This window comes from Lepidochelys olivacea, assembly GCF_965140295.1.
Source record: "Lepidochelys olivacea isolate rLepOli2 genome assembly, chromosome: 1".
Taxonomy (NCBI): Eukaryota; Metazoa; Chordata; order Testudines; family Cheloniidae; genus Lepidochelys; species Lepidochelys olivacea.
This window is the reverse complement of record NC_140411.1, coordinates 103,326,456-103,353,090: the sequence shown is the minus strand read 5'-3', so window position 1 is coordinate 103,353,090 and position 26,635 is coordinate 103,326,456. Positions and strand designations below refer to the sequence as shown.

General features: G+C 44.7%; 1 protein-coding gene across 1 annotated transcript in view; it reads right to left on the bottom strand.

Annotated features, from left to right (window-relative positions):
- Positions 1-26,635, bottom strand: part of ITGBL1 (integrin subunit beta like 1) — a 250,710-nt gene that overhangs the window by 19,128 nt on the left and 204,947 nt on the right. Inside the window, exon 8 of the mRNA XM_084612105.1 lies at positions 10,676-10,792. Within this exon, the coding sequence (XP_084468231.1) occupies positions 10,676-10,792 (117 nt within the window). The remainder of the gene's footprint in view (positions 1-10,675; positions 10,793-26,635) is intronic.

Below are 26,635 nucleotides of genomic sequence, written 5' to 3'. Positions count from 1 at the left end.
ACAGCATGGTCCTCTAAATCCCCCTTTTAAATATTCTATTAACTCAGCTCACAAAAAGAGATAGGTGGACCTGTAATGGACACCTCTCTGCCACATCTCATAAAGGAGACAGTAATAAATCAATTAATTTTGGCTACTGTTTATTTTTCACAGCCAGCTTGTCCAAGAGTTCACTCGCATTCACAGTTATCCAAACAAGTTCTCCTATGGCTTCATTAGCACCAGAAGCCACCTCCTCCTGGCAAGCATTTGGTTTCCCGGAAAGGGTCATTTTCCACTAGCTCAAGCTGTGTCTGCACTACTTTATATTTGGCTCTCCAGGTCATGATGTGGCCAAAAAAATGCTAGACAAGGTTGAACTTTTGAAGGGGGAGGGCAATAGCAGAGCTCATCAGCTAATGGGCCGTGGGGCTGCGCATAGAGTTTCTGCAGAGAATTTCTTCTATAAAATCAAACCAGAGTAGGTGAACTCAAACAGTGCCCATTCTGGTAAACACACATTTGTATGTCTTATTAAAAATATGCCATGAATATGTATTATTCTAATATTAATATACATTAATATCCAATTTATATTATTTAAAAATTAATATAAATTCTTCAGTCAAAGTTAGATTATAATTAGGATATAAATAATATGGTCTATTTTACTGGTTCATTAACACTCAGGCTGAGGGCCTGTAAAGAAAATACAAGGGGAACAAGGAAAAGATTAATGAATCCAGGGCTACCCAGGAATTCAGTTGTCACCATACAAACTTAGGTCTGGTCTACACACAGTTGTTGTGCCGGTATAATTATTTCAGACAGGGTATTTTGTTTGTTATTTAATCACAATAGTTACAGCTGTACAGCCCCCTAGTGTGGATGTAGTTATATTGGTGCCTTATGCTAGGACAGTTTAATCTCTTCCCACACAGGACTAAGCTATACTGACATAAACTCACACCAGCGTAACTGCATCTGGCCTAGGGGTGTTGTTCTGCTCTAACTGTTCCAGTATAGTTAAAGTGTTTTATGTTTAGACAAGCCCTTAAAGCAGGAAGTAGTGACAGAGCTCGTGTCCATCTGCTCCAGAAATACAGCCCCCAACCATTTGAACCCCTGATAGCAGACACTTGAGCATGTCTGACAATCCAACCAGCAGAAGGAACTGCATGTAAACCATTAGCCAGCACACTGCAAGAGGGAAGGACAAAACCAAGGGAAATGTTGAATTTCAATCAAGGCCGTCCCTAGCTATTTTGGTGCCCTACGCAGCCCTCCTGCGGGGGGCTGTGTGGGGCCCCAAGCCTCCGCGGGGGGATGGCCACTTCCTGTGGGAAGTGGAGTGATGCGGCCCCAACCTGCTAACCCCCCCTGGCTCCCAGCCGCGTGCTGGGGCGTGGTTCCCCCCTCTCCCCAAGCCTGGGAGCGGAGCAGGCTGGGACCGGGTCACTCCACTTCCCGCACAAAGTGGCCAGCCCCCATCCCCCACAGTGGCCTGGGGCGGGGCCTGGAGCCCCAGGCTGCTCTGCTCCCCTGGCTCCCAGGCTTGGGGGGAAAGCGCCCCTCAGCACTTGCCGGCTGCGCAGCTGGGAGCCAGGGGAGTGGAGCAAGCTGGGGCCGGGTCACTCCACTTACCACATGGTGAGTGCAGGGTCGGGCCTGGCTGCAATCTTCAGGGGAGTGGGGGCGGGGAAGGATCGAGGGGCCTGGGGAAGAGCCGAAGCAGGGGCTGGAGCAGCTGCACAAGGCACCGGGAAATGTGGTGCCCCACATTTCCTGGTGCCCTACGGAGCTGTGTGCTTTGCATATGGGTAGGGACGGCCTTGATTTCAATAGTAACTTACCACATGAAAGCTTATGCTCTAATAAATTGGTTAGTCTCTAAGGTGCCACAAATCCTCCTTTTCTTTTTGCGGATACAGACTAACACGGCTGTTACTCTGAATCCTACTATTAAGTCATGGCCAATAAGACAGCTGTGGCAGACCCCCACTTTGCCATCTCCTTCCAGCCTTTCACTGGTGTATTGCTGGTTCCCAGAATCCCACTGATCCCTCTGCTGAAATTAAGTGCTATCCTGCCCCTTCTAGGGGTATGTCTACACTACGGAATAAGGTCAAATTTATAGAAGTAGGTTTTTTAGAAATCGGTTTTATATATTCGAGTGTGTGTGTCCCCACAGAAAATGCTCTAAGTGCATTAAGTGCATTAACTCGGCGGAGTGCTTCCACAGTACCGAGGCTAGAGTCGACTTCCGGAGCATTGCACTGTGGATAGCTATCCCACAGTTCCCGCAGTCTCCGCTGCCCATTGGAATTCTGGGTTGAGATCCCAATGCCTGATGGGGCTAAAACATTGTCGCGGGTGGTTCTGGGTACATATTGTCAGGCCCTCCTTCCCTCCCTCCCTCCGTGAAAGCAAGGGCAGATAATCGTTTCGCACCTTTATTCCTGAGTTACCTGTGCAGACGCCATACCACGGCAAGCATGGAGCCCGCTCAGGTAACTGTCACCCTATGTCTCCTGGGTGCTGACAGACATGGTACGCCATTGCTACACAGTAGCAGCAACCCCTTGCCTTGTGGCAGCAGACAGTACAATACGACTGGTAGCCGTCATCGTCATGTCTGAGGTGCTCCTAGCCATGTCGGCTGGGAGCGCCTGGGCAGACATGGGCGCAGGGACTAAATTTGGAGTGACTTGACCAGGTCATTCTCTTTAGTCCTGCAGTCAGTCCTATTGAACCGTCTTATGGTGAGCAGGCAGGCGATACGGATTGCTAGCAGTCGTACTGTACCATCTTCCGCCAGGCAGGCAAGAGATGAGGATGGCTAGCAGTCGTACTGTAGCCGAGCAGCCATGAGATGTGGATGGCATGCAGTCCTTCTGCACCGTCTGCTGCCAGCCAAAGATGTAAAAGATAGATGGAGTGGATCAAAACAAGAAATAGACCAGATTTGTTTTGTATTCATTTGCTTCCCCCCCTCCCCCGTCTAGGGGACTCATTCCTCTAGGTCACACTGCAGTCACTCACAGAGAAGGTGCAGCGAGGTAAATCTAGCCATGTATCAATCAGAGGCCAAGCTAACCTCCTTGTTCCAATAAGAACAATAACTTAGGTGCACCATTTCTTATTGGAACCCTCTGTGAAGTCCTGACTGAAATACTCCTTGATGTAAAGCCATCCCCTTTGTTGATTTTAGCTCCCTGAAGCCAACCCTGTAAGCCGTGTCCTCAGTCGCCCCTCCCTGCATCAGAGCAACGGCAAACAATCATGCATCTGAGAGTGCTGTCCAGAGCAGTCACAATGGAGCACTCTGATGGGGTTAAACATTGTCGCGGGTGGTTCTGGGTACATATTGTCAGGCACCCGTTCCCTCCCTCCCTCCGTGAAAGCAAGGGCAGACAATCGTTTTGCGCCTTTATTCCTGAGTTACCTGTGCAGACGCCATACCACGGCAAGCATGGAGCCCGCTCAGGTAACCGTCACCCTATGTCTCCTGGGTGCTGGCAGACGCGGTACGCCATTGCTACACAGTAGCAGCAACCCATTGCCTTCTGGCAGCAGACAGTACAATACGACTGGTAGCCGTCCTCGTCGTGTCCGAGGTGCTCCTGGCCACGTCGGCTGGGAGCGCCTGGGCAGACATGGGCGCAGGGACTAAATTTGGAGTGACTTGACCAGGTCATTCTCTTTAGTCCTGCAGTCAGTCCTATTGAACCGTCTTATGGTGAGCAGGCAGGCAATACGGATTGCTAGCAGTCGTACTGTACCATCTTCTGCCAGGCAGGCAAGAGATGAGGATGGCTAGCTGTCGTACTGTACCATCTTCTGCCGAGCAGCCATGAGATGTGGATGGCATGCAGTCCTTCTGCACCGTCTGCTGCCAGCCAAAGATGTAAAAGATAGATGGAGTGGATCAAAACAAGAAATAGACCAGATTTATTTTGTACTCATTTGCCTCCTCCCCTGTCTAGGGGACTCATTCCTCTAGGTCACACTGCAGCCACTCACAGAGAAGGTGCAGCGAGGTAAATCTAGCCATGTATCAATCAGAGGCCAGGCTAACCTCCTTGTTCCAATAAGAACAATAACTTAGGTGCACCATTTCTTATTGGAACCCTCCGTGAAGTCCTGACTGAAATACTCCTTGATGTAAAGCCACCCCCTTTGTTGATTTTAGCTCCCTGAAGCCAACCCTGTAAGCTGTGTCGTCAATCGCCCCTCCCTCCGTCAGAGCAAAGGCAGACAATCGTTCCGTGCCTTTTTTCTGTGCGGACGCCATACCAAGGCAAGCATGGAGGCCGCTCAGCTCACTTTGGCAATTAGGAGCACATTAAACACCACACGCATTATCCAGCAGTATATGCAGCACCAGAACCTGGCAGAGCGATACCGGGCGAGAAGGCGACGTCAGCGTGGTCACGTGAGTGATCAGGACATGGACACAGATTTCTCTGAAAGCATGGGCCCTGCCAATGCATGCATCATGGTGCTAATGGGGCAGGTTCATGCTGTGGAACGCCGATTCTGGGCTCGGGAAACAAGCACAGACTGGTGGGACCGCATAGTGTTGCAGGTCTGGGACAATTCCCAGTGGCTGCGAAACTTTCTCATGCGTAAGGGCACTTTCATGGAACTTTGTGACTTGCTTTCCCCTGCCCTGAGGCGCATGAATACCAAGATGAGAACAGCCCTCACAGTTGAGAAGCGAGTGGTGATAGCCCTGTGGAAGCTTGCAACGCCAGACAGCTACCGGTCAGTTGGGAATCAATTTGGAGTGGGCAAATCTACTGTGGGGGCTGCTGTGATGCAAGTAGCCCACACAATCAAAGATCTGCTGATATCAAGGGTAGTGACCCTGGGAAATGTGCAGGTCATAGTGGATGGCTTTGCTGCAATGGGATTCCCTAACTGTGGTGGGGCCATAGACGGAACCCATATCCCTATCTTGGCACCGGACCACCAAGCCGCCGAGTACATAAACCGCAAGGGGTACTTTTCGATAGTGCTGCAAGCTCTGGTGGATCACAAGGGACGTTTCACCAACATCAACGTGGGATGGCCGGGAAAGGTACATCACGCTCGCATCTTCAGGAACTCTGGTCTGTTTCAAAAGCTGCAGGAAGGGACTTTATTCCCAGACCAGGAATAGACCCGTTGGGGATGTTGAAATGCCTATATGTATCCTTGGGGACCCAGCCTACCCCTTAATGCCATGGCTCATGAAGCCGTACACAGGCAGCCTGGACAGTAGTCAGGAGCTGTTCAACTACAGGCTGAGCAAGTGCAGAATGGTGGTAGAATGTGCATTTGGACGTTTAAAGGCGCGCTGGCGCAGTTTACTGGCTCGCTTAGACCTCAGCGAAACCAATATTCCCATTGTTATTACTGCTTGCTGTGTGCTCCACAATATCTGTGAGAGTAAGGGGGAGACGTTTATGGCAGGGTGAGAGGTTGAGGCAAATCGCCTGGTTGCTGGTTATGCGCAGCCAGATATCAGGGCTGTTAGAAGAGCACAGGAGGGCGCAGTACGCATCAGAGAAGCTTTGAAAACCAGTTTCATGACTGGCCAGGCTACGGTGTAAAAGTTCTGTTTGTTTCTCCTTGATGAAACCCCCCGCCCTTGGTTCACTCTACTTCCCTGTAAGCTAACCACCCTCCCCTCCTCCCTTCGATCACCGCTTGCAGAGGCAATAAAGTCATTGTTGCTTCACATTCATGCATTCTTTATTCATTCATCACACAAATAGGGGGATGACTACCAAGGTAGCCCAGGAGGGGTGGTGGAGGAGGGAAGGAAAATGCCACACAGCACTTTAAAAGTTTACAACTTTAAAATTTATTGAATGCCAGCCTTCTTTTTTTTGGGCAATCCTCTGTGGTGGAGTGGCTGGTTGGCCGGAGGGCCCCCCACCGCGTTCTTGGGTGTCTGGGTGTGGAGGCTATGGAACTTGGGGAGGAGGGCAGTTGGTTACACAGGGGCTGTAGTGGCAGTCTGTGCTCCAGCTGCCTTTGCTGCAGCTCAACTATACACTGGAGCATACTGGTTTGGTCCTCCAGCAGCCTCAGCATTGAATCCTGCCTCCTCTCATCACGCTGCCACCACATTTGAGCTTCAGCCCTGTCTTCAGCCCGCCACTTACTCTCTTCAGCCCGTCACCTCTCCTCCCGGTCATTTTGTGCTTTCGTGCACTCTGACATTATTTGCCTCCACGCATTCGTCTGTGCTCTGTCAGTGTGGGAGGACAGCATGAGCTCGGAGAACATTTCATCGCGAGTGCATTTTTTTTTTCTTTCTAAGCTTCACTAGCTTCTGGGAAGGAGAAGATCCTGTGATCATTGAAACACATGCAGCTGGTGGAGAAAAAAAAGGGACAGCGGTATTTAAAAAGACACATTTTATAAAACAGTGGCTACACTCTTTCAGGGTAAACCTTGCTGTTAACATTACATACATAGCACATGTGCTTTTGTTACAAGGTCACATTTTGCCTCCCCCCACCGCGTGGCTACCCCCTCAACCTTCCCCCCTCCCTGTGGCTAACAGCGGGGAACATTTCTGTTTAGCCACAGGCAAACAGCCCAGCAGGAATAGGCTCCTCTGAGTGTCCCCTGAAGAAAAGCACTCTATTTCAACCAGGTGACCATGAATTATATCTCACTCTCCTGAGGATAACACAGACAGATAAAGAATGGATGTTGTTTGAACGCCAGAAAACATACACTGCAATGCTTTGTTGTACAATGATTCCCCAGTACGTGTTACTGGCCTGGAGTGGTAAAGTGTCCTACCATGAAGGACGCAATAAGGCTGCCCTCCCCAGAAACCTTTTGCAAAGGCTTTGGGAGTACATCCAGGAGAACCGCGAATGCCAGGGCAAAGTAATCCTTTCACATGCTTGCTTTTAAAACATGTATAGTATTTTAAAAGGTATACTCACCGGAGGTCCCTTCTCCGCCTGCTGGGTCCAGGAGGCAGCCTTGGGTGGGTTCGGGGGGTACTGGCTCCAGGTCCAGGGTGAGAAACAGTTCCTGGCTGTCGGGAAAACCGGTTTCTCCGCTTGCTTGCTGTGAGCTATCTACAACCTCATCATCATCATCTTCTTCGTCCCCAAAACCTGCTTCCGTATTGCCTCCATCTCCATTGAAGGAGTCAAACAGCACGGCTGGGGTAGTGGTGGCTGAACCCCCTAAAATGGCATGCAGCTCATCATAGAAGCGGCATGTTTGGGGCTCTGACCCGGAGCGGCCGTTCGCCTCTCTGGTTTTCTGGTAGGCTTGCCTCAGCTCCTTCAGTTTCACGCAGCACTGCTTCGGGTCCCTGTTATGGCCTCTGTCCTTCATGCCCTGGGAGATTTTGACAAAGGTTTTGGCATTTCGAAAACTGGAACGGAGTTCTGATAGCACGGATTCCTCTCCCCAAACAGCGATCAGATCCCGTACCTCCCGTTTGGTCCATGCGCTGGAGATCTTTTGCGATTCTGGGACTCCATCATGGTCACCTCTGCTGATGAGCCTGCATGATCACCTGCAGCTTGCCACGCTGGCCAAACAGGAAATGAGATTCAAAAGTTCGTGGTTCTTTTCCTGTCTACCTGGCCAGTGCATCTGAGTTGAGAGTGCTGTCCAGAGCGGTCACAATGGAGCACTCTGGGATAGCTCCCGGAGGCCAATACCATCGAATTGTGTCCACAGTACCCCAAATTCGAGCCAGCAAGGCCAATTTAAGTGCTAATCCACTTGTCAGAGGTGGAGTAAGGAAATCGATTTTAAGAGCCCTTTAAGTCGAAATAAAGGGCTTCATCGTGTGGACGGGTGCAGGTTTACATCGATTTAATGCTGCTAAATTCGACCTAAAGTCCTAGTGTAGACCAGGGCTAGGACATGTCAGGTCTCTCATTCCAGAAATGATCAAAGTTGACCAAGAGACTTTTCATTCTCAGAGAAGGAATAAGATAAAAGAAAAATAAAGAAGTATAAGCAGAAAGAGCTAAATGTGGCTGGTGAAGTCTAAAAAAGGAAACTTGAACTCACATAGTGGCTAACAAGGAAAACAGAACTATTGCAGACTAGGAAACCAGGCTCAAGGAGAGTACAAATGCATTACACTTGATTTTGTTGGTAAGGTTCTAACCAAGTACTTTCAGATAAACTTATAGGACAATCCTCTACGCACTGAATGCTGCTACAGAATCCCAACTAAGGGCAGTTCAGAGAAAGATTCAGAGAAGGCTTTTGGCACTTGGATTGTTTCACTGATATAAAAATTATATTAAGAGCAGCAGAAACTAGAAAAAGCTTATTTTAGACAGAAAATAACATTTTGTTATTCTTTAGATCTTGGTCTGGCCACCCATATCAGGAGAAGAGAAATTTCTGTAATTACAAAACAATGTATTGGAGGGTGCGAATGTAGTTGTATCATTTCTCAGTACACTCCCAGTGACTCGTAACAGTAAATCTTATTCATCTGGGGACAAAATGTTAATGATTAAGTTACCAGTTCAAATAAAACCAGAAAAGTTGAGCTAAGATTTGGATTCAACTTTACATTGGGTTTGTACTTTCATAAGCTTTTGTATTCTTACCTGTTTTTCTTTCAGTCAAAATAAGTCAAAACATGGATTATTTAATGAATGGATTAATCTTTGGCACTCCCATTACATAGAACTATTTAGACCAAAAGGGAAAATGAGGATTTGTTTGGATAATAGTACAGATTTAATGTAATCCCTTGCACGAGAATGGTCAGGTGACTCTGTCCAATTACTATTCTTCTTTCATCATATGAGTATTAATGAGAGAGTTCTCCATTAATTAATGAGAGAGTTGTCCAGTCAAAGATAAAAGTTAATATGGTAGCTGTGTTAGCTGTAAGGAGGAGTATTGATAATGTTTGTCTATGAATTCTGAGGGCATTCAATTTACTTAGTATTATCACCAAGACACTGGCTGATTATGAAGAATAGACAGGGTATTCTAATTATCAGAAGATGCTTAGTTTTGTTTTTGATATATATATATATATTGAATTCAATAAGACTGACCTTTTCCGTTCTCTTAACTGCTGCTTTCTCGTTTCTTTCACAAACAGGTGACATTCAAATTACTTCTTTTTGATGCATATTGTATTGAGTGGCTACTTAATTTAAATAACTCCTGTTTAGGCTATTTTATTTAATTGATTTATTTATTTATTTTTACTGACAACCAGATTTTCACTACAATTTTGTCAAATAACTACTTTCTGTAGATCAGCACCTTCACACCAATATTTTCTATCACCCCCAACCTCCATACATTTTTGTATATAATTTTCATGCATGAAAATAAGAAAGCTATGTCCTAAAATGTGTCTGTGTTCATACTAATCACTATTAAAACCAGAGTCATTTCAGAAAAATCAGTCAAATAGAATAGCAACCTTTAGAGCAACATTATCACAATTTCTTTTAAAATATTGTCTCTCTCTCTCAAATGAATTTGAAGTACTGCATACTACTATTCTCCATGACAGAAAAATAAATCAATGACAGAGTTTCCATTGTCTTATCAATGACATAAGAATAAATAATTTATTTGTAGCTATGATATAGCACGAAATCTGCAGTGTGCTTAGATTCTGTAAGATTTAGGAAATAAATTCCGATTCCTTGCTGTTGCTGATAATTTGAGCCTTTTCTATTAATGATAATGATCTATAGTACCTTTCATCCCCAAAAATCCCGAAGTCCCTTCCGGTACACCAATGATCACTTTATACACCACTGAAGGAACTTTGGTGGGCATGTGTGTGAACTGTTAATGATGCACAACAACACTACACATTACAAAACTATTTAGGGGTACACATGACGAGTTCAGCTTATGCAGGGATTGTGAAGTAGGCAGGTGGTAGAATGTACTGGCCATCAGCTGCATTTAACACTTCCACTCTTATGAAGAATGCTATTGGATCTTTAATTTATTTATGAAATGACCAAAAGTGATCAGTAGAGACACTATTTTTCATGTCTAATTTAAAAGATGCCTTCTTTGGGAAAATGGCTCTTAATGCTGTGCTGGGCCATTGGGTCAATATTGATTGGGAGAAGAGCACTGCTTCTTGAATCAGGTCCCTGGTCTAAATATCAGCCCAATCTAATGCTGGTTACTTTGTGAGAGCTCGTGGGGCCATTGAATATGGTGGGATTGCTGTAGGTGTACCAGATGATACTAAAACACAATGGTCATTGAATATCAGCTGTTAAAGCCATTTCACACATTGGTGAGCATTGCTAACTTAAAAATACAAAAAAGAAAAATGTGATACCATTGGTAAATCTTCAATCAAAGTCAAAAAGTGAAAATAAGATAATTTCCTCCATAGTTTTCCTTTAAATATCTGCACAGATTTCTGATACATTTTGATGATATCTATGTAAGAACTTCAGCACTGTGTAAAATATTATTGGGCACATGTGATCTGCCTCACTGTTAAAGACAGACATTTTGATATATTTAATTAAAATATTCAGTTCAGAGGCTTGTGGGATTGTTGTTGTTTCTTCTTTTTAAGATATAGATGTACTACAATCTACTGCTGCGGATAGTTTCCATTAATGCTCTTTTGTAACAAAATCCGGGGAAACAGGGAAAGCCACAAATTCATACAGAATTATTGCTTATTGAAATGAATACATACCCCCACAGACATTGCCATCCATATCTTCACACTGTCGATCATCACATTCACAGGTTTTACCATGAACTCTGTTATCTCCTGGAGGGAAACAAGTGCACTGGCCACATTCACAATTCCCTGTAAGAAAACACAGTTGTTAGGGTCACAGCATCATCAAGATTTAACAGATTTAACAGAATGTTCTGCTCCTACAAAAACATAAAGCCCAAGTCAGTCTATGTTAGCTGAAGTGTAAACACTTGTAAGAAAGAAAACTATTGAAAACAAAATAATGTCATGTTGCTGGTGGGAATGGCATTAATTTTCTTTATTATTTTATTCTGGTCAGTATTCATGGGAATTTTATCACATGATAGCCCCTACCTTTACATAGCTGAACTATGGTATATGTTTCCTTATGTAATTAACTCTCCAAACTAATTCAAAACATTTGGTATGTGTGGTATGAACACCAAATGTGGATGCGATTAAAATGAAATCATCTAGAAAAGTAATTTACAGAGTGGCCCAGGAAAGCTTTCTAGCATGGGATACTAGTAGTATTACTCGAACACTTTGGTACAAATTCCAAATAATAGGAAAGTAAAGAATTAATGCTCCTATGACCTATCCTCTTTCTTAAATGGAGGTGAGTCTGCACCTGCGGATCTGGATTTGAAGGACACAGCAATGTGAAATGCAACCTCTGCAATATTCTTCCAGCCTCACCAGTCCTCGCTATACTGGGACTCCATAAAGTTAGAAGGGATAATGGAGCCAGCCATGCTCCAACAGATGCTCTTCCCCAATAACCTCATGAGCACTGACTGAGGCAGGGGCCTCTGGAAATATAGTATGTGACCATGTAAGAAAAGACTATCATAATGGATGGGATCTCCTAATGGATTTGATTTGGAAATCTCGACTTGACCAGTTTTTCCGCTCTTAAAAAAACAAACTCATAAAACATAATTGCAAGGCAACCTTAATCCTGGCATTTCCTAATTTTTCAGTGCTTGACTTTGCAACCTTAATGTTCATCTAATGTAGTATTTTGTATGCAATAACACTGTAGGGTGCTACAAATGTATATATCTAGGAATAATGTAATGCGATTGAGAAGTTACATTAAATGTCAGGAAAAGGGTGCTAATGACAAAAATTATTAGGATGTGCAAGACATTTAGAATTTAACCAGAGAAAGCACTAGCCTGAATCAAAGCTAATCCCATTTTCAAAAGTGACTTAGGCACTTAGACTAAGTCTCCTTGAAAAACCATTGTTGAATTTGGGACACAGTCTCCTAAATCACTCAGGCTATGTCTATATAGCATTATGGAGCCAGGAGGAGTGAGTAACCCAGCTCAAGTTGACAGACTTGAGCTAGCAGGGCTCACACTAGTGCTCTACAAATAGCTGTATAGACAGCACCTTGAAGTTGAAGACAGACCCTCCCACTCCCCTACCCCCAGGCTTCAGAGCCTGAGCCACCACTTCCAAGCACTGTCTATAGAGCTGTTTTTAAAGTACGAGCATGAGCTCTGCTAGCTCACTCTCTCAGCTTGGGCTGGGAGGGTCACACCTGCTGTCTCCAAAATGCTGTGTAGACATAATAAAAGTACCTTACGGAAATTTTACCAAAAGCTATTTTGAACTCTTCAAGGTTAAGAGTTGATTCAAATATGTATGGCTGTGATTTTGAAATGTTTTAAAAGGTACATTTTAAAAAAAATCTTTTTATTGTGGTGACAAATAAGAATCTTACACAAATTAACTCATGCATTTTTTTTCCTTTTACAAATAGTTCCAGAATCTTGTCATATAATGTAACTCCTTTCTACCTTTTTGACTACATTAGTAAAAATGGCGCTGTGTTGCTAGAGCAGTGACTTGATTTTAATTTTTAGTTTACATTTCAAAGAACCGGAATGATCGTTGGACCTGAGGTTTTGAATGTTTTCTTTTTCTGCTCAACCGGGGTGTACTCAAGTGACCTCCAGCAATTTTCACGTTTATAAACAAACAAATACATAAATAATCCTCAAGACAGCCAATTCCTCAGATAGACAGACCAAAGGAAAGACAGATGACTAGCATGCTGAGGAGGACTAAATTTCAGGTCACCACATAAAAGATGCCTCCCCAGAAAAATCAGCAGAGAGCATTTTCAGAACCCAGAGTGAGATAATCCGAGCCAGAGTACTAATTTATCAAACGCACCTGCACAGAAATAACAGCAGGCACACTCTCTATGACCTTATTCTCTTACTTCTTATTGTGATAACCATACATGCAGTACAAATTCAATCGTTTGAGAGTAATTAGAGGCTCACATGAAACCAAAAAGAGATCAGCACTTTACTTACATACTCTTTCTTTGACTTGAATACTAGGTTTACCATAGCAACCTGATTATGGAGGAAAAGCTACTACCAAATACATCCTAAACTCTCTTTAAAATTCCAGGGCATATAGAAACAATTAAACACTTGAGGACTATAATAGTCTGCACCTTTTCACCCAGGAAAGCACGCACTACACCTTGTGAGGCTGAAGAGAAACAACTTGACTCCAAACGTTTAATATCAAGTGGCTTCCCTTGCCTTTTGTTATACAGGGGTGGCCAATGTTTTTTGAGCTGTACAAAGAAAAGGAGTACTTGTGGCACCTTAGAGACTAACCAATTTATTTCAGCATAAGCTTTCGTGAGCTACAGCTCACTTCATCGGATGCATACTGTGGAAAGTGTAGAAGATCCTTTTATACACACAAAGCATGAAAAAATACCTCCCCCCACCTCAATCTCCTGCTGGTAATAGCTTATCTAAAGTGACCACTCTCCTTACAATGTGTATGATAATCAAGGTGGGCCATTTCCAGCACAAATCCAGGGTTTAACAAGAATGATTGGGGGGGCGGGTAGGAAAAAACAAGGGGAAATAGGTTACCTTGCATAATGACTTAGCCACTCCCAGTCTCTATTCAAGCCTAAGTTAATTGTATCCAATTTGCAAATGAATTCCAATTCAACAGTCTCTCGCTGGAGTCTGGATTTGAAGTTTTTTTGTTGTAATATCGCAACTTTCATGTCTGTAATCGCGTGACCAGAGAGGTTGAAGTGTTCTCCGAGTGGTTTATGAATGTTATAATTCTTGACATCTGATTTGTGTCCATTTATTCTTTTAGTAGAGACTGTCCAGTTTGACCAATGTACATGGCAGAGGGGATTGCTGGCACATGATGGCATATATCACATTGGTGGATGTGCAGGTGAACGAGCCTCTAATGGTGTGGCTGATGTTATTAGGCCCTGTGATGGTGTCCCCTGAATAGATATGTGGGCACAGTTGGCAACGGGCTTTGTTGCAAGGATAGGTTCCTGGGTTAGTGGTTCTGTTGTGTGGTATGTGGTTGCTGGTGAGTATTCGCTTCAGGTTGTGGGGCTGTCTGTAGGCAAGGACTGGCCTGTCTCCCAAGATTTGTGAGAGTGTTGGGTCATCCTTCAGGATAGGTTGTTGATCCTTAATAATGCGTTGGAGGGGTTTTAGTTGGGGGCTGAAGGTGACGGCTAGTGGCGTTCTGTTATTTTCTTTGTTAGGCCTGTCCTGTAGTAGGTGACTTCTGGGAATTCTTCTGGCTCTATCAGTCTGTTTCTTCACTTCCGCAGGTGGGTATTGTAGTTGTAAGAATGCTTGATAGAGATCTTGTAGGTGTTTGTCTCTGTCTGAGGGGTTGGAGCAAATGCGGTTGTACCGCAGAGCTTGGCTGTAGACAATGGATCGTGTGGTGTGGTCAGGGTGAAAGCTGGAGGCATGTAGGTAGGAACAGCGGTCAGTAGGTTTCCGGTATAGGGTGATGTTTATGTGACCATCGCTTATTAGCACTGTAGTGTCCAGGAAGTGGATCTCTTGTGTGGACTGGACCAGGCTGAGGTTGATGGTGGGATGGAAATTGTTGAAATCATGGTGGAATTCCTCAAGGGCTTCTTTTCCATGGGTCCAGATGATGAAGATGTCATCAATATAGCGCAAGTAGAGTAGGGGCGTTGGGGACAAGAGCTGAGGAAGCGTTGTTCTAAGTCAGCCATAAAAATGTTGGCATAGTGTGGGGCCATGAGGGTACCCATAGCAGTGCCGCTGATTTGAAGGTATACATTGTCCCCAAATGTGAAATAGTTATGGGTGAGGACAAAGTCCAGCCACCAGGTTAGCCATGACATTGTCGGGGATAGTGTTCTTGACGGCTTGTAGTCCATCTTTGTGTGGAATGTTGGTGTAGAGGGCTTCTACATCCATAGTGGCTAGGATGGTGTTATCAGGAAGATCACCGATGGATTGTAGTTTCCTCAGGAAGTCAGTGGTTTCTCGAAGGTAGCTGGAAGTGCTGGTAGCGTAGGGCCTGAGGAGGGAGTCTACATAGCCAGGCAATCCTGCTGTCAGGGTGCCAATGCCTGAGATGATGGGGCGCCCAGGATTTCCAGGTTTATGGATCTTGGGTAGTAGATAGAATATCCCAGGTCGGGGTTCCAGGGGTGTGTCTGTGTGGATTTGATCTTGTGCTTTTTCAGGGAGTTTCTTGAGCAAATGCTGTAGTTTCTTTTGGTAACTCTCAGTGGGATCAGAGGGTAATGGCTTGTAGAAAGTGGTGTTGGAGAGCTGCCGAGTAGCCTCTTGTTCATAATCTGACCTATTCATGATGACAACAGCACCTCCTTTGTCAGCGTTTTTGATTATGATGTGAGATCCAGGAATACCAGGATAATTACACAGGCATATTTACCAGCTTAGGAACCTAATATTTCCAAGCACTGACAGTCAGTCATTCTTTTTGTTATTTCTATACAATCCTGCTTTCCTCACTCAGACAAAACTCCCACTGTAATCAATACGAGTTTTACCTGAGGAAGTACTAGCTGAAAACTGAATAAGGACTTCCAATATTTAGCCCTTTTAATTTTACTCACCACTTACTATACACACTTTTTCATTTCCTATTGTCCAGCCAGTGCTTGTAAAAAGAATAACTAAAGTGAGTAGTGCCCAGTGTGATATTAAATCTGCCCCCTCACGCAATTCGCTGTGACCATTAGCATCATGAATTTGAAGCAATTTTTAGCTGCCTGCAGAAGGTAATTGAACCTTCTTTTCGTACAGGCAATTTTGATTTCAAAACAGTGTGCTAGAACTACGTAATTTGTAGAAAAACAGATTTCTGTCCTTTTATTGCCTGCAAAAACACCAGAAAGGTTCAGAACATAGAGCAACAAGGTAAAAGTGAACAGTAAATAAAAGAAATTTGTCTTCCTTCAGAAATATCTCCTTTCCCTTTCCATAGGGAGCACACATTTTTTCTGTGCATTTTATTGTGAATTCAGGCATTTTATAAAAGAACAAGAAACGAAATGATTAATTTGGCTTTATCTAAAGCATTTGAAGCCAAACGGCAGAATTAGCTTCTGGCCCAAGCCACGCTTGCGGTGGAACCATACCATGCTATGGGGAGGAATAGTACGTTAAGGATGGTGTAAAATAGGAGATGGTCCCTTGAAGAGGGGTCATATCTTTAAGATAAAGCAGCAGTCTACCTCTTGGTACGGCCAGCTCACTCTACCGGCTAGTGTGTGAGTAGGACCACGGCCCCAGCTCCTTGCCATCACTGGAGCACTGTTCACCCCAGGGTTTACCAAAGGAGAAGACCCTGCAAGTGCTGGGACAGCAATCATGACAGGACGTTGTGAAGGTATTGCCAGTGGCTAGGCTCCTTCCATACTCCCTCCCTGAACAGATCTGCAAGATAAAGCCTGTCTCAATTTAGCCCCTAGCATTTGCTCTCAGCAGGGCTAAAGATTGCTTCCACATAGACAAGTCCTGAGGTTCCTTATCAGCTTTTACTCCACTGTTTTATCCACTTTCATGATTTTAAAGCCATTGCAGTGCTAGCAGGTGGTCCTAACTCCCAGATAACAAGTAAATTTCTAGCTTTTATGGTTTTAGGGCTTGGCTACACTTCTGCATTAGAACGCATTAAAGGACCCCAGACGCACTAGCTCACTACCCTACCTGTCCACACTGGCAAGGCATATAGAGTGCTCTGACTCCACAGCTAGAGTGCTCTTGGTACTCCACCTCGGCGAGTGGAGTAACTTTTGGTGCACCCCCGCTGGAGCACCGCGGCGCCAGTATGGACGCCCTGGTCTGTTAGTACGCTCCAATTGGCCTCTAGAAGTGTCCCACAATGCCTGTGCTAGCCACTCTGGTCATCATTTTGAACTCTACTGCCCTGCCCTCAGGTGACCAACCATCAGATCCTCCCTTTAAATCTCTGGGAGTTTCGAAAATCCCCTTCCTGTTTTCTCAGCAAGGCGTGGAGTGCTCTCAGCACATCTTTCCAGGTGTCGAACCTCCGAGTTCCATGCCTGATTGAATCGTTCACCCTTCCCTTCACAAATGTTATGGAGGGTACAGCACGCAGATATAGCCGCGGGGATGTTGCCATCAGCCAGGTCCAGCTTCCTATACAGAGAGCACCAGCAGCCCTTTAAATGGCCAAAAGTACACTCCACAGTTATTCTGCATCGGCTCAACCTGTTGTTGAACCGCTCCTTGCTGCTTTCAAGGCTCCCTGTCATAAAAATAAACGGAAGGGTAACCACCCTTTCTGTATACAGTGCTATAAAATCCCTCCTGGCCAGAGGCAAAATCCTTTCACCTGTAAATGGTTAAGAAGCTAAGGTAACTCCGCTGACACCTGACCCAAAATGGCCAATGAGGGGACAAGATTCTTTCAGATCTGGAGGGGGGGGGGAATGGGACGGACAAAGGGTTTGGGCTGTCTGTGTGATGCTTTTGCTGGGAACAGATCAGGAATGCAGCCTTACAACTCCTGGAAAGTTAGTAAGTAATCTAGCTAGAAAATGTGTTATATTTTCTTTTGTTTAGTGGCTTGTAAAATAAGTTGTGCTAGAGGGAATGTATGTTCCTGTTTTTGTGTCTTTTTGTAATTTAATGTTTTGCCTAGAGGGATTCTCTGTGTTTTGAATCTGATTACCCTGTAAGGTATTTACCATCCTGATTTTACAAAGGTGCTCCTTTTATCTTTTCTTTAATTAAAATTCTTCTTTTAAGAAGCTTATTGATTTTTCATTGTTCTTAAGATCCAAGGGTCTGGGTCTGTGTTCACCTGTACCAATTGGTGAGACTTATTATCAAGCCTTCCCCAGGAAAGGGGGTGTAGGGCTTGAGGGGGGATATTTTGGGGGAAGACATCTCCAAGTAGTCTCTTTCCCTGTTCTTTGTTTAAAATGCTTGGTGGTGGCGGCAACATACTGTTCAAGGACAAGGCAAAGCTTGTACCTTGGGGAAGTTTTTAACCTAAGCTGGTAAGAATAAGCTTAGGGGGTCTTTCATGCAGGTCCCCACATATGTACCCTAGAGTTCAGAGTCAGGAAGGAACCTTGACACTCCCTGTGTAGGGTTTCATGAGCCACGGCATTAAAGGGTAAGCGGGGTCTCCAAGGATCACAATGGGCATTTCAACTTCCCCTACAGTGATCTTCTGGTCTGGGGAAAAGTCCAAGCTTGCAGCTTCCTGAACAGGCCAGTGTTCTCAAAGATTCACCTTTCCAGGCCAGCCTGCATTAATGTCAATGAAATGCCCACGGTGATCCACAATCGCCTGGAGAACCATAGAGAAATAGCCCTTCGGATTAATGTACTCGGAGGCTAGGTGGGCTGGTGCCAGAATTGGAATCGGTGTGCCATCTATCACCTCTCCGCAGTTAGGGAAACCCATTTGTGCAAAGCTATCCACAATGTCATGCACGTTACCCAGAGTCATGGTTCTTCTGAGCGGGATGCGATTAATGACCCTACACACTTGCATCAACATGATTTCAACAGTCGACTTTCACACACCAAACTGGTTAGCGACCAATTGGTAGCTGTCTGGAGTTGCCAGCTTCCAGATTGCAATAGCCACCCGCTTTTCCACCGGCAGAGCAGCTATTAATCTCGTGTCCTTGCGCCGCAAGGTGGGGGCAAGCTCAGCACACAGTCCCATGAAAGTGGCTTTCCTCATTCGAAAGTTCTGCAGCCACTGCTCATCATCCCAGACTTCCATGACAATGTGATCCCACCACTCAGTGCTTGTTTCCCAAGCCCAAAAGTGGCGTTCCACGGTGGTGAGCATGTCTGTGAATGCCAGAAGCAAACTCATGTCATATGCGTTACTAGAGTCGATATCATTGTCGGAGCCCTTACTGTCACTTTGGAGTCATGAGGAGTAACTCGACTGCCAAACGTGATGTGCTGGAGAAACCCATCAGCATACTCCTCAGCAGTTCAGGCTCCATCCCCGCAGACTGAAAGGGAAGACCGAGCACGCAATACAAAAAACGTTGAAAGATGGCACCAAATGTGGATGGAAGCACAAGGATTGCTGGGATGCGAACCGATGCATCACAGGGCATTGGGACAGGGCCCAGAATGCCCCACACCCATCCCAGAAGCCACAGCGCCACAGAATGGGAAGAGGTACTCTGTGGGATAGCTGCCCATAATGTACCTCTCTCAATGCCGCTGCAGGTGCCAGTGCACTTGCAGCCGTCTGTGTGGACAGACTGCGGCGCTTTCCCTACTGTGCTCTCCAAAGGCAGGTTTAACTCAAAGCGCTCTACACCTGCAAGTGTAGCCAGGCCCTTAGAGAAAAGTTTTAAAGTGATGTGAGTCCACCCTGAAATCTTGAAAGCAAAGTAACGGGGAGGAAGAAAAGCACCTTTTTTAATGCTCATGATCTTGGAGGGGCCTGATTCTGACATGATTTTTGAACATTTAGAGTCGTCAATACTGCTGATGTACTTCTATTGTGCGAATGGGAGTTTAGTTTGCAGAAGGGTAGAACGCTGAAGAACTACTTCAGAATTTGGCCCGCAGAAAAGAGAAAAAATGCAGTGTATACATTTGGAACGTCGCACTGAAATGAAGCCTCACCTCCTAGAAGTCTATCTCCTCCCATTGGCAAGGAAAACTCTAGAGTTCTCAGTAAATTGCTCAGAATCTGGCTGCAAATATAAATAGAACCCAGAGGGCTGTAAAGTACCATGATTACATTCTCCTTATTTACAGAAAAATTGTGTGTTTGTTTTGAAATACCAAAGCTCTAAGTATAGAAAGTAGTATATATTAATATTTAAAGCCAAGTTAATAGTACATCCCAAATGAATGTATGAAAAAAAAGCCTCTGTTTGTTCACTCTTTGCAATTATTTAATAGATATTCATAGAAATTAAGTTTTGGTCCCTACATTGTTCAAAAAAGATTATAATGAGTATTCAATATTCAAGCTTTAATTGTTAGTTTTCATATGAGCATGTTACTGTTCATGTTTCCTGGTTGGATGACCATAACGCTTAGAATCAAATTTCTGGTTGCAAGCTCTCATATTTATAACTTCATTATTTGCTTTACATGAATATTTTCTAAAATGCATTAAAATTTGCTATTTCCATGAACCAGTAAGATGAGCTGCTATAATGTTATATTCTTCATTTCATTTTAAGGAAGACAACAAATCTCTAAAAAGAAAAGGAGGACTTGTGGCACCTTAGAGACTAACAAATTTATTTGAACATAAGCTTTCGTGAGCTACAGCTCACTTCATTGGCTGCATTACACAAATCTTTAGTTAGTGATGCTACTCTAGCAAGGGAGCATTGTAACTGCTGTGCTGTAGCAGTTTATCTTTGGAGTGTTATTCAGTAAAGAGGAACTGGAAACTGGTAACTGTGGGTGCATGTAACTGGCTTATGGTAAAGCCTAGTACTGGATTCCTAAGAAGAAAAGAAAGTGAATCCTATTATAATTTTCACTTTAGTATTTGGAGGATTTCTATAGAAAATCCAGCTGTAGTCTCCCAAGAAGGATATGAATTAGTGGTCTGTGCAAATACTTTTAAGTCAGATAGAAGAGTTCTGTAGTGCAGAACTGGTAAGTAAAGTAACACAGCTTACCTCTCCGCTGCGTAGGTTACACTTGCAAACAAAGGAAAAAAACTAAAGTCATTGTCCCTTTACCTGGGAGGTCACAACCTCCTACCCCTTAGGTCTAGGCAGACATTATGGCTCCCTCCTACCATTCTTCCACATACTAGGAAGAAATCTTGCCCTGCTGCTTTTACTTATTCAGCATAAATCACAAAATGGACGTGAACTGTTATTTTTCTTTGTGAAAGATAACAAGTTCAGCTGCTGAACTTCTGGAAAAAGAAGCGCAAAACATGCTAAATGTGTTCACTGAATCCTGCTTTTCAATTCTATCTCTTCAGGATGCTTAAAACATAGCAACATTTTCCCCACACTGAGCAAAAATGGTTCTTTAAACAGCTGAATGTCTGGCTCATCTCATCTGAGAGATGAAAAACTGGGACTTATTTCTTTATGCAGATTCTGGACAACTGGGAGGTAGCTTTCTGCCGGCATCTTGTAAACAATGTCATCTGTACTCTCTCCTGGCATGTTGGAACAAGGCATAGTTTTCCCATTTTGCAAATATTTCATGAACATGCTTCAGCAGAGTTCAGTTTGTTTCAAATGCTTTGCTGTGCCTGAAGATTTGTGACACTAAGGGATTTTCACCCTGTAGTTTGAGATTCAGTGAGTTGCGTTATGTCGGTAAGGTAAAACAGATCACACAACCAGTGCCAGCTGCTCAGTCTGGGGAGTTCAACTGCTGCATGCAAAATGTGATTCAGCTCTTGGGTGTGAACAATCCCTCCTGCAGTAAAGAACATTAGATCTCCAAATCTGGTTTGCAGGTCCTTGCTTGCACCTCCAGTGTGAATGAGGCACATAATATTCATCACAATATATCAGATTGTCACTGATATCTATGCTATGCTCGATGCTACAATGATGGGCACATATGCTTATATGAAACCATATAAATGGCCTGGTATCCTGACTCTGGCAGTGGCCCATACAGCATGCCTCAAAGGAAAGTGAAATCTCCCCATAATGCACCTAATCAACGATGTAGTGCTTCACATGGGAAGAAGGTCCTTCCTATCCCCTATAGCAAGCACCTTTCAGCTGGAAACAGAAGATGTTTCAGGGCTCAGATCAATAGCTACAAGGGTCAAGAAGGATTCTCTCGTGTGCACAGCATTGCAAATTAGGTTGGTTAATTTTTTAAGAGGTGGTGGAGAGAAGATTGCTCTCCTTTTAAAATTCATTCACTGAGCACATTTTTTTTTTCTGTAGCACACTTGGAAACACCAAACTCTACACCCAGCTCCTCTTAAATGAGTGTGCAAAATTAGAAAGTAAAGATGTGAGCGTCAAATCCTGCATTGACGTTTTATCATCATAAACAGAAAGTGAAAATTATGTTCGGAAAAAGAAATACTGAAGGGCTACGTAAGAAATAGACTCAGGGTATCAAACTTATTCTGTGGGGAGGGCCAAATTACCCTATGAGTCAGAGTCTGGGGACTATGAATAAAAAATTCACTGACAGGAGTCTAATTATTAAGTTTTTGTCCAACTGTGGAATGTGGCTCTTTACTTAGTTAAATGAATATTATATTTAGAAGACTTAAAAAAAGTAAAGGATTTACCCTTTTCTACTGTCCTTTAACTCACTCCTCTGTGCACCCTCTCCTTTTGTGAGTTTTCCCTATTCTCCTCCAACACTTTTGGAATTCCTTCACCTCCCTAACCAGGGAAGTCATTTGAGAACCCTCCTCAGCCAAGCACTACCCAAAGGCTGACGTATCAAAGCAGCAGATGATGTAGAGTTCCAATGAGTGAGTAAATCGAGTCAGTACATTTCAACAAGACGCCTTTTGGATGGAAGAGAGAGACACACCCTCTCGCACAGTTCAGTGGATGTAGATCCCCTAACAAAGACCCCTGGAGTAGTAGGGAAGGAGGTATAACTACATACTATAGTTTTGATTAGGAAGTCACTTGTTTTTTAAAATCAATCAGAAAAATGAAAACATGCCTGAAAACAACTCATAAAAAGTTACTGGCAGTATGACTACCTCAAGAATACCAAAGCTGAAGTGCCCAGCTAGGAATATAAATGCCCCTGATAAGACCTTGTTTGGATCACACAGCCTCAGATGAAATGAAAATTGCTTTAATAAATCTAAAGCATTCTTTCCAGACTCCACAACATTCTGAGTAACTTTTTGGCCGCAGATTTTTAATACAGCACTCATTCTTCCTGCTTTGCATTTCAAGAGTACAAAATGTTTTTGTTACCCACTCTAATGGAAGCACTTTCTGTTGTCATCCAAGCCGAACATTCAATGACAAGCCTAGAGAAAGTATGTTATTTCTATAGTACCAAGTCAAACCCAGCAACCACCCCCACCAGCACTGGTTCAGTTTTTGCAGCTTTCTTGGTATAGACACATTATTAGAATGGAACACCAACAAATTCTGCAGCATGTGTACCAAGGAATGCTGCTACGCAGCTGGTGATCACATGGGTGCCAAAGATAGTCAATGATGGACAGCCCTTAAGTTGACCACCTTAAAGATCTAGACAGAGATTGATCTGGGAAGTACTCAGAGATCTGCCATCATGACAATGATAAACAGTGGAGTAGATGCTTCTATATTTAGGAAAGTAGCCACATTTATATGAGTGTCTCTTAAGGTATGTCTTCATTCCAAAGAAAAACTTGCAGCACTAAGTCTCAGACCCTGGGTCAAATGACTTAGGCTCACAGGACCGGATTAAGGCAGGGGCTTTAGGGGCTGCAGCCCAGGGCCCCGGCTCAAGCAGGGGCCTCCACAAAAATAAATCACAGGTAGCGATCTCAAACTCTGGGCTCCTAAAAGTCCCTTGTCGCAGCAGGGCGCTCAGGCGGGCTGCCCGGATGCCATGGCCCCACGCTGCTTCCGGAAGCGGCTGGATGTTAACATGTGTCTGCAGACCTTGGCGGAGGTGGGGAAGGTGGCTCCGCACGCTACCCCCTCACCCAGCACCATTCCTGCAGCTGGCCAGCACCATTCCTGCCGTTGGCCAGGAACTGGCCAAAGGGAGCTGCGGGGGTGGCCCTTGTGGCTGCGGGCAGCGCACAGAGACACACTGTCCCCCTCCCCCACAGGGGGGCGCAGAGACATGCCAGCAACCGGCCGCTTCCTGGAGCGGCGTGGGGTCATGGCATGCAGGCAGCGTGCCTGAGCCCTGCTGTGCCACCGGCCAGAAGCCACATGTGGTATGTGCCTCCCAGCTGGAGCCTGAACCTCACAACCCCTCCTCCACCCCAACTCCCTGCCCCAGATCAGAATCCCCCTCTTCGCACCCCCTCCTGCACCCCAATCCCCTGCCCCAACCCCCTCCTGCACCAAACTCCCTCCCAAGAAAAAGACTTGTATACAGGGGCCCCACAAAATCTAATAGCCCTGGGATCACAGGAAAGCTAATCTGGCCCAGCAGCCGTGCACTGCTCAGTTCAGCAAGAACTATTTTCCATGCTAAACTTAAACGTTTAAACCTCGGTGGCTTTGACTCTGACTTTTTTTCTGAACGGAATTTTTGTGTCCTTTTTTTTATCTGCTTTATTTCATAACAAGAAGAATGGATTTTTTTTTAAATCTGCCTCTCTCAAAAAACCTCTTACACTTTTACTCAGAATTCTAAACAATTACTGTTGGTAAGAACCTCAAAAGGAATGTTTGAGCCTAACTGGTGAGATTTTCAAAAAGTTATAAGCTAGTGAAAATTAGGAGTTATGATAGAAAGTGTTATGCAACCTTAACAGTAGTGGTTTGAGACTAGCACCCTGCAATAGTTTATACAGGGACTGTGTCTGGAAGCTTAATTGCACAGTTGACATACAGCATCTGGAAAGAAACTCTTTTCCTTTGTGACAGACTAATAGTGAAGTACAACTTTTTCTTCTCGCCACAAATCCACTCACTGCTACTCAACAGATTCAGCGTCAGATAGTCTTTTGCAGCTCTTGCTGATTAATGGTGCTGATTTGTATCTTTCCCATGTTTAAAAAAAGTTTGTGGAAGAACCACTGCTGTGCTGTTACTTTGCTTTTCAGATTGTTAACTTGTTGACATCTGCTATCACCATCAAGACTGCACGCCTCCGCCATCTGTCTGCTCTCAGTAGCAGGGCTTTGAGGCAAGACTTCTTACAGGCTGTAATTGTGTTGTTATATAGCAAGTAGAGCGAATTTCTACTGAGCTACACTTAAGAATTAATCAAGCTATAGTTCTTAAAAAAAACCAGACCTTTAGTCATGCATTTTACTTTTCCTAGTTAAACCCTTCTATAATTTCTGCTCTGGGACATACCCTTTCAAACACAATGACTATAGATTTGCGGCCAGTTACCATCACTGGGACAATTACTTTTCTCTAACAAGGAGAGAAGGTGTTAGTAGAAGCCACCCCACAAAGGAAACATTTGTGAAGAAAAAGACAGAAGGCACTGTTATAGGGAAAACAGCTGTGGAGACAGCGAAGAAGGGAGGTATTAGGAGAGTGGGTTGAGAAGCAGAAAAAGGGAGGACAGGTATCGAGCCAAATCCCCAGGGTGTAATAGAGAATTTCTTCCATTAAGCCTTCCTTCTCTTTCTCTCTCCCCCACACCAAGCTGCCTTCTCTATCAGGGAAGTCTTTTTCTTATCCAGGAATGCCTCCTCATATGGGTACTTTCTGTTTCCCCGCTCCCTCCCCCCCGACATCACACTAGGGCAGCGGACCTGGAAAGGAGAGAGGTAGGGGGTGGTGGGAACTGGGGAAGGGAGCAAGTTGGGGCTTGCAGGGCTGCTGTGGGCTTCTCCCCCAGCTCCGGAGCTCCTGTGCAGCCTGCTGGTGGGGAGAGAGGGGTCCTCCCCCGGAGCTAGCTGCTGCCAGCGGGGCAAGGCCTGGGGGGAGTCCTCTGGCCCCATCCCTGCGGCAGCCTGTCTGCACCCCAAACTCCTCATCTCTGACCCCACCGAGAGCCCGCAGCCCCAGCCAAAGCCCTCACCCCCTCCCCTGCATCCCAACCCTCTGCCCCAACCCTGAGCCCCCTCCTGCATCCTGAACCCCTCATCCCTAGCACCACCCCGCGGCCCTCACCCCTGCATCCCAACCCTCTGCCCCAGCCCTGAGCCCCCTCTTGCACCCTGAACCCCTCACCCCCAGGTCCACCCTAGAGCCCTCACCCCAAGACAGAGCCCTCACCCCCACACTCCACCTTCTGCCCTACACTGGGCCACCTCCCACACGCCTTACCATAGGCTTACTAAGGCTAGTGTCTAGTGTTAGTTATGTAAAGTGGATTAAGCTGGAATGTATTGCAATATTATGATTTTATGAAAACACTAGTCAAAAGATATAATTATGTTGGGTCACGGACATCAACAATTTTCTTCAGCTGGGTCAAGGGGAAAAAAGTTTGAAAACCAGTGCCCTAGAGTACCTCCACCATCTCTTGCTGAGCGTCTCCTTTCTATAACCATTTCCTCTGAGATGCTTTCAACAACAGAAAGTAACAAGAAAAAGCCACCATGAGGTAACGCCAATAAATCAAGTAAAGAGCACACTGCCGTCCACTAAAATTAATGTCTGTTCAGTAGAAATATGAAAAAATAAACATTATATTTGATTTAAAGGACATGATTTGAAACACTGTTGCTTCACGCTGACAACTACCAAGACAAATTCGTCTCATTGCCTTTTCAGTCATTCCAAATGTCTGATATTTAACATAAGCTTCCATAAAAATATTTTCAAGAAAAGGAGAAAACATAACAAAACGGCACAACACAGGGGAAGCTATTAGATGCTTAAAACAAGAAGAAGATATATGACACACCAGGACATTGTTGGAGAAACTGTGATTGCTCGAGTCATCCTAAAGTTTAATTCATTTGATTACCTTTATCACCCAGAGGACTGACTGCTTACCCACTTTTTCTTACACGCGGTGCCATGTAATGAGTCACAGCACTAATTCCACAGAGATA